The sequence below is a fragment of the Ursus maritimus genome, unplaced genomic scaffold (assembly GCF_017311325.1).
Source record: "Ursus maritimus isolate PB19 unplaced genomic scaffold, ASM1731132v1 scaffold_1, whole genome shotgun sequence".
Taxonomy (NCBI): domain Eukaryota; kingdom Metazoa; phylum Chordata; class Mammalia; order Carnivora; family Ursidae; genus Ursus; species Ursus maritimus.
In genome coordinates, this window is record NW_024423343.1 from 106356957 (window position 1) to 106368983 (window position 12027).

The 12027-nt window shown below is 41.0% G+C and overlaps 1 protein-coding gene across 9 annotated transcripts in view; it reads right to left on the bottom strand.

Annotated features, from left to right (window-relative positions):
• The window catches only part of SAP130 (Sin3A associated protein 130), a 79275-nt gene that overhangs the window by 51875 nt on the left and 15373 nt on the right, over positions 1–12027 (bottom strand). For all 9 annotated transcript variants that reach the window (XM_040619423.1, XM_040619443.1, XM_040619416.1 and 6 more), the window contains 4 exons: positions 10321–10445; positions 3288–3435; positions 3032–3122; positions 2728–2832 (listed from right to left, as the gene is read on the bottom strand). In XM_040619423.1, coding sequence (XP_040475357.1) covers positions 2728–2832; positions 3032–3122; positions 3288–3435; positions 10321–10445 — 469 coding nt within the window. The remainder of the gene's footprint in view (positions 1–2727; positions 2833–3031; positions 3123–3287; positions 3436–10320; positions 10446–12027) is intronic.

The window sequence follows — 12027 nt, forward strand, 5'->3', positions numbered from 1 at the left end:
AGCAACTAAGTCTTGTTTCTCCACTGTGCCCATAAAAGGTAGGAGAAAAGAATGCTTCCAACAGGAATGCAGCTGTCATTTGGCAAAGTGGCTAACTACTGGCTGGTAAACTATACACACGCCCATGAATTTATATCTGTACCTTTTTTTCTAATTAAAAAAAGCCACACACTGTTATAAAAAAAAAAAACTTAAGGAAAAACATAATGCAAAAATCATAAGTTAAACATAATGCCACGTCCAAAGATGATCCTTGTTTTCTGAATGCTGTGATCATCTGATTCTGCTTTTTAGAATTTCGACACCACTGACTGTCCTATGTGGGCCAGAACATGGAGAAAATAAAGATGGTATTTTATTGGAAATAAGCATTCATTAAAGGCAAAAACTCTATGCTTATGATTAATCAGGCTTCCCCCCCCCCCCGACTCAACACATCCTATTGGTAAAAATGGTTGAATTCAATATTTAACCTCACCTGGAGAAACAAGTGTCACTTGGAGAAAGCTGCTTAGGTGATTTTAATATACCCACTAAACCTCCACTTGAAAATCAATGCTCTAGGGTTAGTATCAGTTTCCTTTCTCAACTGAGGTACCTTTGCACAGGGACCGTATAGTGATGTAACAAAGAAATATTTGGCTTACTATAAAAGAAGAGAAAACCAGAGCATAAGCCTGATGGAACTTAGACCCAAATCTATCACATTAAGTGGCAGATGTTAAATCTGTTTGGACACTTCTGTCAAATGATTTTCACAACTATAATTTAGCAAATGGTTAAAAATCAAAGATAAAACAGCTGGGAGATATGGAATATAATACTGTAACTTAAGACAGGTAAAAAGTTGATAGTTTTAGCCAAACGAATGCACGTACTTCTGTCTCCTGGTAGTCCAAGTTTACTTCCACAGTGTGGTCTCTCAGCAAGATACAGTGACATAAATAAGAACTCATCTCTAAATAATTCTTTACAGAGATGATTCAAAATGAAACCAGAGAGTCCCTATAGGGTACACTGCCTTCCTTTACTCGTCTTATTTTCTTTATAGCTATAGATATGCTAGTGAGACTCTCGACTATAAAAATGGCAAGAACAAGCCTGGCTCTGTTTTTACAGTGCTCAGGGTAACTGATGACACTGTTAGATACAGTCAGAAAATGGTGTGAAGTGACATGGAATAAGCAACAATCTTTTTCAACAAAAGTGCATCAATGCTAAAATCACGCACACACTCCCATCCTCCACCCCACTCTTTACAGGAGGGTTAACAACCTTCACCTCAGAGGGGTAAGAAAGGAGTATGTTCTCTCTGATGCCAAGCTGACGTGAGCAGTAATGTGAGAAGAGCCAGCAACGGTGTTTTCATTGCTAAAAGCCTACTGTGGGGCTTAGTATCAATTTAAGAACAGACATGGCTGAGTCATCTAAGGGAGGAGTAAGGGCTTCCTGGGTCCCACCATCATTCCGGAAAAGTGTCGTCCAAATTCGCACAGAGGGAGGTGAAGCTGTCTTACGTGGGAAGGAAGGAACTACCACAGTGCCGGACGTAGCAGAAGAGAAGCCATACTTCTATGTCTGGTCACCGGATTTCTGACAGTTAAGTATGTCAGTGTGTCACCTTACAAAAAGCACGCTTCTAGAAGTTTATGAAAAATATGGCAGCTGTCCTATATCTCTGGGAGTAAACAGTAAGATGGCATGCTTATTGTCATAAAACCAAGGCAAAGCTAACACCAGAAACTAAACCTGGGCGTTGTGAATTAGAGAGAGCAGTACTCTGCCTCAGAAGCCAGAGTCTGCTTTGGAAGCTGTGACAGTGAGACATCAGCCCCTAGGACAGGTGTAGGCAAACTGTGGGCATCCTGCCCAATGCCTGTTTCTGTACGGCCCATGAGCTGTATGTGGGTTCATACTTTGGAATGGCTGGGGGGAAAAATCAAAAGAACATTTCATGACATATGGAAATTATATGAAATCCAAATTTCTGTGTCCATAAACAGTTCTACTGAAATGTAGCCACAGTCATTCATTTACATATCACCCACAGCTCAGCAGTTGTGACATGGACCTATGAGGCCTGCAAAGCCTAAAGTATTTATTATCTGGCCCTACAGAGAAAGGATGTCAATCCCTGCTCTGAATGACTGTCTGGCTACCTGAAACTTCAAAGATTTTTTAAATATTCAAAGCATATATTTAAAAGGGGAATAAACAAAGCCTAGAAGAAATTTTAGGATGTTCTTGAATTATCTTGAGGTGGCAGTTAGATGATAACCGAGGGTAATCAACCTGGGGGTTATCACCCTTCTCGCTGTGCACTGCCCAGAGAGTTTTCCTGAACAATCCATCAGCATACAAGTTCTCTTCATTCCAGGTCCTTGCTTCTTTCTTGCTTTTTCTGTGGATCTCATCTAACTATGTTAGTGAAGTTAACTTATTTCTTTAAAAGGCACACACAGGAAAAGTTAAAATATGAGGAATGAGGAGTCAAAGTTGTGTTAAAATAACGTCTACTTTCAGCTCTCAAAGATTATTGTCCTCTTTCCCCCCTATGGTCAACGTCAAATCTGTATGACAGATACACCAAAAACTGAATTCAGTGTTGCTTTGAAAATCAACAATAATTTTTTAAAAAACCCCAATACTAGTCCTCTATATGAAGACCTGGTCAGAGGGGCCGAAAAATCCCTTTTAAGCTGTATGTGAAGGCTGCAGGACACTTACCAACTGGGATGTTTGAGGTGGTCACAGCAGTAGCATGGGATGAATGTGAGGGCATTGTCATGGTAACAATTGTACTCGTGGGAGCTTGTGTGTGTGACACAGATCCTGAAATTGGAGAAAAAAAGTCTTCAACAATGGCCTCTCTACACACACTACAGATTCTCAAATACCTGAGAAAAGCTCTAGGGAAAAGATAATTCTTCTAGTCTATTCTTTTCCTCTGACTGAAGCTGAGAAATGAAAAATTAACTTACCTCTCATGCCTTACACTACCTTAGGAGGAAGGGCAGGGTTGCCAACTTACCAGCCGTGGTTGCTGAAGGAATGGTGTTGGTTGCCAAAATAGGTGCTACTGTTGCCGCAGCCACTGGTGTGCCAGTACTGAAGATAGTTTTCTGTGGGGGTGGGATATCCCACAACACAGTTATAAGCAAGAACATTTCCCCCTCAATCTAGTTTAAAAGCAATCACTGCCTTCAATATTGCTAGTTCTCAGCAAGTTTTGCACAAGTCTGGTTTTAACCCACAGCCTCCACAGACGGTTTCACCTCTGGTTTTACCTGCGCCATGGTATGAAGCTGTTGTTTTGGCGTCCCTAACGCAGGATGAGATGGCAGTGTGATTCTTGTTGTTACATCCCGTGACTGGGCAGGACGCTGAATACTAATTGCTGCAGATGGTGGATGCTGGATAGACAAAGTTGGCCGACTGAAAAACATAGAAAAGACATTATTTCTCACTTGTCTCCAGACATGATGCAGGCGGTCAAGGCCATTTACTATCTTACACTAGACCACCATCATACAGTTTTATTTTTTAGGTCTGTGACATCCACAGGTGAACCAATGAAGTAAATGGCCTGTCGAGTTTCTCTCCTATAAGTCCCATAAACCTCACTGCCAAAGGTATCAATATGCACCATGAACCGAATCAATTAATCCTTAGTCATTTTCAGCACTCTCAGTGCAGTTAACCAATACTCTTGGACAATCTTGAGTAAGCATTATTATAATCAATACCTTTCACTCTGTAGACAAAGCTGGAGATACACACTAAGGTTTTCACATTATGAGGGAGGATTACAGACAACCCTGATTAACAGTAGCCCACCCCATTGCCCCCAAAGCACTAACCTGCTCTCAATTTCCTATCATTCCTTACCGTATCATTCCTTCAAAAATTAGTTATGATTGTCTAATGATTGGAAGGGATAGCAACACAGAAACCATGTCAAATTAACTAGCAGCAAGCTACAAAAACTGCAACAGTGGCAAGAAAACTTGACATTATAACGAAGTTGGCATCTCAAGTCAGAGGGGAAGAATGGACTATTTAATAAATGATGCTGGGAAGACCATGTAGCCCTCTGAAAAAAATAAAACTGGATCCATGCTTCATGCATTACTACACCAGGATAAATAAGAAGAGGATCAAAGATTTTACAGCAAATAAGAAGTACACGAAGACAGAAAAATTCTTTTATGACCTCAGAGTGGAAGAGAACTTTTTAACTACTAAAAGCTTTCAAAATCCAAAAGCTATAAAAGATTAAAAAATTTGACTCTGTGAACAAATAAGCAAACCTACACAGCAAAACACACAAATGCACTATAAGCATTGTCAAAAGACTCCTAAATGAAAGTGTAATCTTCTTAGTATACTAGGGACTCCTTGTAGTCAATGAGAAAAATAACAGCCCAATAGAAAACAAGCAAAGGATATGCATATCCAGTTCACTAAAAGGAGAATGCAAGTGGCTCTTTAACAAAGAAAAGATGCTCACTCCCACTCACAGGAAGAGAAATACAATTTAAAATACAGAGATATCACTGTTTACCTATCAGATTGGCAAAACCCCCCAAAATGGACAGCATAACGTTGTTCAAGCTGCAAGGAAATAGGCACTCCTAAATACTCTAGAGGGAGTGTGAACTGGTACAAACGCTAAGGAAGGCAATTAGTAGGTATCGAAATTGTAACTGCATATACCTTCTGATTACTTTTGGGAATTTATCCCACAGGTATTCTTGCATACATGGATAATGACTGAAGTATAAGGTTATTCTCTGCAATATTACTTATGATAGTCAAGTACTAGAAACAACCTCAGACCCATTCACACGTACAATGGATCACTGTGCTGGTACTAAGAGAACAATGAGGCTGTATAAGTAAGGAAATGGGAAACTTTTAACACATGTTGTTATATTTAAAGAAAGGAGAATATATGAGTTAATTTTGGGTAAAAAGGACAAAAGTAAGAACTGCATTTGAATCTGACTATAATTAACACTGGACGGACATCCAGTTAGTTATTATCAAGTAACTTAGAAAAGGTAAAAGGGAAGGAACACAGGATCCTGGTGGATGGGGGACAGAGGAGAGAGTGACCCTCCTTCCTACACATCTTTTTATGCTTTCATATTTTGAAACCACGCGAATACAAATTAAAAAGAAGTGAATAAACTGGGCTGTAAGGGTAAAAACTTGATTGAGACTGCATGTGTCCCAACTAAGCAATGGTTTCATCAAAAAAGCATCCACTCTCAAAATGCTTTAAAAACAGACATGACCGGGTATCAGTGAATGAAGTGTTCAAACTGAATGAAGGATGGTCTTTTCTCTGAAGAAAGACAGCCAGATGCCTTATCATTGCAGTTCAAAGGAAAGCTGAAATACTGGCCATAGATAAAACTACAGAACTTGGTGGAACTCACTGAGAAAGCCTACTACTGGAGACTGCATCTTTATGCTTTCCAGGATGAGCCATTTCCCCAGGCCCATTCCCTATGTTCACCCAAAATGTAAAGGACCCTGAAAGATTTCCCTTAAGTGACTCTCATGTTCTCAAGCCAGAAAAACCCTAGAAACATAAAAACCTGAATAATCCTAAAAAGTCCTAGGGTCATTCATTTTAAGCCTTTTTATTACGCCTCTTCCACTAGTCATTTTTAAAGATTTATTTTTCATTTTTTATTTATTTGAAGAGATAGAGACAGCCAGCAAGAGAGGGAACAGAAGCAGGGGGAGTGGGAGAGGAAGAAGCAGGCTCCTAGCGGAGGAGCCTGATGTGGGGCTCGATCCCAGAACGCCGGGATCACGCCCTGAGCCGAAGGCAGACGCTTAACGACTGCGCCACCCAGGCACCCCATTCCACTAGTCATTTTTAAAAGGCTGGGAATGAGGAATGGATGTTTTCTGATAATTTAAATGTCCACTTTGAGATTTTGTTTAGGTTTCATTTTCTCTCTCCACGTGATAGAATCCAATTTTTATTATGAATAACACAGCCCAAAAGTTATATCCAGAAACACAAAGAAGAAAAATACAAGCTCTGTGGCTAGGAGTCACCGCTGGAGCAGCAGCACTCTGGTAACACTATTGGACTAGATTAGCTGGTACACGTCAGGCCAATTCTGACCATGATCCCCACTATTACACTGAGAGTTCAAGTACTTCTGTGGCTCCTAAAATTACTGAAGATGACCATTACAGCAGTTGTCGTGGAGTTCAAATGCATGCTGCAGGGTCAGGTGTTCAGTACAATCCCTGCGGAATGAGCCTGAGGATATTATTCTTGATGCAGCAAGTGGAGACTCAGACCTTGCTCAAAGTAACAGGATTCTGAACACCACTAGTCCAGTCAATGAACAATAATTAGGACTTTGTTTTGCAGCCTGGCTTCTTCCCTGTATGGCTTTCACACCTTCCTGAAAGGTGACTTTAGAATAACATGAGAAGAATGATATTTGCTGACACAGATCACCTGCATAAACTTGTCACTGCAACTGTCAGGATGTTTCGGCAGCTTTACCAGATAAAAATCCATTTTGGAGACTGGAATTTTAATAGTTGACAACATACTATGCTAATTACACCTGCTCCCAGCATTTACGATGAAAACCATTCAGAGAGATACATGTGTATATAATTAAAGTAATGACAAAATTTAGGACAGATGAACTTCATTATAAAAATAATTTTGAAGGGCCTCATAACAAAGAATAAGGTCAACATTTGAATCACCAGAAAAGGGTCTCAATTCACCTTCAATATACTCATATTTAAAAGGTCTGGCTCATAAAAAAATAGCCAGAAAAGAATATTTATATGAAGTATTTAAATACATTTTTAAGTGTTTTTGAAAGAACAAACTATAGTACATGGTAGTCTTTGACTTTCATTTACTCTTAATGGGAAAAAAACCCACGAACATTTCTATAAGGTACGTTACATGTTAGGCATATTTTAATTCCTTTACACATATTAATGTTAAGTACTCCTTTTAATGACCTGTGAAGTAGGCAATATTATTGCTATTTTCTTTTTTCCCCATAGATTTATTTACTTGAGAGAGAGAGAGAAAACACGAGTATGAGCGGGGGAGGAGCAGAGGGAGAGGGAGGATCCTCAAGCAGACTCCCCGTTGAGTGCGGAGTCTGATGTAGGGGTGGATCCCAGGCCCCTGAGATCATGACCTGAGCCAAAATCAAGAGTTGGACACTCAACTGACTGAGCCACCCAGGCGCCCCTATTATTGCCATTGTCTAGGTGAGGAAACTGAGGCATTTACTCTTTGGCCTAGCACTCCTATTTCCACAGATCTTGAAAGTATACCACTACCAACATGCAAGAGCACATGCTGAAATGTCCATCAGTACATCCATAAGCTGGGGTACAATGCAGTCAAAAGTAAACAATAAATAAGATATCTCTGCGTACTGATTTGGAATCATATACAGAATATATTAAGAGAAAAATGCAAAATACAGAACAGTATATATAAATACAATATGCTGTTATTTTTTTTTTCTTTAAAGTTTATCTTTTTTTTTAAAAATGTTTTTATTTATTTATTTGAGAGAGAGAGCCAGAGAGGGAGAACACAAGCAGGAGGAGAAGCAGAGGGTGAGGGAGAAACTGGCTCCCTGCTGAGCAGGGCCTGCCATGGGGCTCGATCTCAGGACCCTGGGATCATGACCTGAGCCAAAGGCAGACACTTAACTGACTGAGCCACCCAGGCGCGTCCCAACATGCCGTATCTGAGGGACAGACAGGAGAGTGATACTCCTCACTGTATACCTTTTTGTATATTTGTATTTTGGAAATATGTGAATATAAATTAAATAACAGAAAATGTTACTACATATCCCACAGAAAAAACAATCACTTCAAGTGACCTCTGAATACATTTCCACTCTGTTTAGTGGGATCCAGTTTGAAGAAAAAAAAACTGGGGGGGCGCCTGGGTGGCACAGCGGTTAAGCGTCTGCCTTCGGCTCAGGGCGTGATCCCGGCGTTGTGGGATCGAGCCCCACATCAGGCTCCTCCGCTATGAGCCTGCTTCTTCCTCTCCCACTCCCCCTGCTTGTGTTCCCTCTCTCGCTGGCTGTCTCTATCTCTGTCCAATAAATAAATAAAATCTTAAAAAAAAAAAAACTAACTCATTTTCACTATATAAACGTTCACAACTTTTGAATTCCTTCATACCATCTGAATATATACAGGTAACATAAAATTAAAATGAACAACACAGTCTGTTTTATGTTGGGCAGCTGTGTCTCTTTATACCTCAGGCAATATTTTCAATTACCAGGAAGTGTCCGCATTTTACTGAAGAGGAGACTACGGATCAGGAAAGTTGAGAAACTTGCCTAATGTCACACAGCTAGTGAATGATAAGAGCTAATGGTTAAATATAAGTCCTAGGTACACTTCTGCATTTAAAAGTTACTTTCTTCAGAGTTCTGTTCCAGACCCTCTTCTTAACTCTACTGATTCCCTCTGGAGAGACTTAGATACCTCAAAGCTTTAACTGTAGCCCACAAGTTGATGACTTCCAAACCCATTATCTCTGGCACGGACATCTCTTCAATCACCTGCTGACAACTGCCACTTTATTGTTCCATGGATAAACTCAGTATCCCAAAAGTCAACATTCTTTCTAAAACTAACTTTCTTTCCCTTGTTTCCTTTTTATTTACTTGGTCAAACAAAGAAGAGACCAGAGAGGCATCTAGACTCTCTCTTCCTCACCACTCTGCCTTGTCTCGAGCTGGCATTTGAGAATTATGGATAGTCTCTAGTCTGACAGCTACATGCCTACTACCCCTTCTTCTGTTCTTCTGTTCAGTGAATCACTTCTTGTTTATATTGCCAAAGGCATCACATAACTAAACGCGTGAATCAAGAAAGACCTCCTGGTGAGACTCACATCCCACTGCCTCCCCCCAACTTTCACAGCCTTACCACAATATGGCTTGGGATCAGAAGGACAAACATCATCATGTCTTCACCCAATTGTGTCATTTCTAGGAAGCATCACAGATCATTCCCTCATCAACCAGACTTTATCCCTGTATTGGCTCTATAGAGCTCTCCCTTTTCAGATATCCAACCCTTCCAGTGCAGCCTCTAGACTTATAGTCCATTTAGCCAAATACCCTACATCCTCAATCTCTTCTCTGAATATATCCTTTACCTCTCTGCCCTAATGAATCTGGGTTCTCCCCTGAGAACACTGCTTCCCCCTCCAGCCCTCTCATCTGGGAGACATTTTTTTCTCTCATAAACCTCTTCCCTACATATACCGTCTTCCTAAATAATCTTCACAACTCTTCCCTGGACTCCAAACTCATCTATTAATCAATCTCAACATCTCCACTTGGGTGCTCAGAAGTCAGCACATCCTTCCAAGGCCCAAAACTAGTCTGCAATTCCTCCCGGAAACCTACTCCTCCCATTGTTCCTCATCTCAAGTTACTGCAACTCTACAGAGGCCAACTAGCAGGGCCAGAATCCTGACTCTTCTTGTTCTCTTATTGCCCCTATGTAATTCCTCTGAAATCCTCAACCAACTACAAAACTCTATTCTGAATCTAATCATGTCTTTCCACCTCCAGCAATGATCTCTTCTGGATTCCTGCATACCTTTCTAAACCATCTCTCCATTTCTAACTTTGCCTCTCCACAGCAGCCAGGCTTCAGATCATGACACTGCTCTGCTCAAAACTCTGCTAAGGCTTCCCCCAGCACCCAAGCAAAGTCTAAACCTGTATAGGGCTTCCTAAGGCCCTAATCTGGAGACCCTGTTACCTCCTAAAATAATCTCTTGCCACTCTCCTACCATTAGCCTCTTGCTTCTCCTTATCTATGGCAAACACACTACTGTCTCAGGGCCTCTACACTTGTTGTTCCCACTGCTTAGAATGCTCTTATCCCACACAGTCACAGGGCTCACTTCATTATGCCTTTCAATTTTCTGCTCCAATCTGTTCTTAATAACGGTCCTCCCAGATCACCTTACAGGAAATAGTAAGCCTGTACAGCCTACCCTGTCACTCCAGATCCCACCCTAATTTTTCCCCAAAGCTCTTTTCACCATCTAAAAAACGTTGTCTTTTATTTGTATGTCTCCAGCCCCTAAAAAATAGAAACTCTATGAGGACAGGAATTTCTGGTTGTTCACTGCTTTATCTCCAGCATCTAGAACACTACACAGCTCATAAAAAGCACTCAGTAAGTGTTTATTGAGTTAAGTGAAAGGACAGAATGGAAAGGAGGAGGGCCTGATCTCCAAACCCCCAAATATACCTAAGTGCTGAATCAGTAGCATGTGCTGCAGTTGTAGTAATGACTGGAGACTGAGCTCTCGTGGCCGAGACAGTTGCTACCACAGCAGGAGGGATGGTATTAGAGGTGGTCACAGGTGGACGAGACTACCAAGAGAAGAGAAAAAATATTTCATTTAAAACAAGAGGCAAAACAACAATAAGCCAAACACTGAAAGTATAATTTGAAACTTGGGTCTTCAAACAAGCATGTTTGTGTCCAAATGAAAGCAAATTCTCACCATTCTCAATAAGGAATTCTCTTTTCAGACAGGTAATTTTAACACCCAAGAGATGGAATTACCAAAAAAGATCCTATTTTGGCTGGATGGACTATATAAATTCCTCCTTTCCAAGCAGGACTGGATGCAACACTTTGTCCTATTAGTATGAGTTGGGATCCAACCCTTCAGATCTAGAGTGCCCACGGATTCATTGCTGGTTCTGGTGTAAACATTTTACACTACCACACAACCAAGTGCTTTCTACAGGGGGATCTCAGCTGTTGGATGGAACTGCTGGCTCTCAGACCCTCTAAGCTAGCCAACACATGAAAACAGCACTTGACTGTGGAAGAGTCAGGGTGCCCAGATGCTCTCTGGCTGTTTTCACATGGATGTACTTTCCCTACCTTGCCCTAGACTACATCTGTGTGTAAAATCTTCACAAGATAAATGAGTTCCATGCTGGACTTCACCTGCTTGTCCACCATTGATTCTTTTGATCATATGAGCTCTCCAGAGCAGTCCCTTTCTTGACCCTGATACACACAGTTAAATTGGCAAACGCTGCCCATCCTGGATCTGCCTCTCACTTCCAGACCTTTTACCTATTGTGCCTGCTGTTACAGCTTGTTGTCTCACAGAACTGTCACACTATCTTTATTGAACTCCTTGTCTTGGTTCTTTCTCCAATCCTTTCTGTGCACCATTTACACTCCAGGGGCCTAATGAGTCTCCAAATGTGTTTTATAAGCCAGCAAAGTCTGTTATTTTGTTTTAAATTGAAAACTCTAGGCTGGACATGTACTACCCCATGTCCTACTCAGCACCCTTTCTGTCTTAAATCCTACTGTTTCACATACATTACCAGTCTGGCCCCCAAAGTATCTGCATTTTCATCTCCTGTCTGTGATTCAGCTCCATTAGTCTTTCAAGGATATTTCTTTGATTGTATGTTACTGTGTTCAAAAACCTTCGTGGCTCTCTGTTGTGTACAAAATCAAATTTATACTCTGTATCTTAGAGCTCTGAATTTAGAGACATCACAATGTCACCTCATAACACACTGTACCTCAGCAGTACTGAGCCCATAGATTTCCTTTAAAAAATGTTGAAAGGCTTTCAATGATGTCTTCTTTGAAAAGCATACACACGTGCATAATAACGTGCACAAAATACGTAGGGGCTCATAAATTGCGATCTGAATGAATGAAAACCTCTGGGTCTGCCTCTACTAAACACTGAATGTAACCACCACCATCTTCCTCACCACCATTCACAGTATTGTTCCCTTTCACTGCCTCTCCACTTCTCTGAATCCCTGTTACCACACCCCTCCCAGTGAAAGCTTCCTTTACCATGGCTCCTCTAAATCCCGACAGCCGATCACATCACAATGTATATAACCCAACCTTCCCGACCTCTTGGCAACTAGATCAAAGGTCACTTGAGGTCAAAGGACTCTCCCA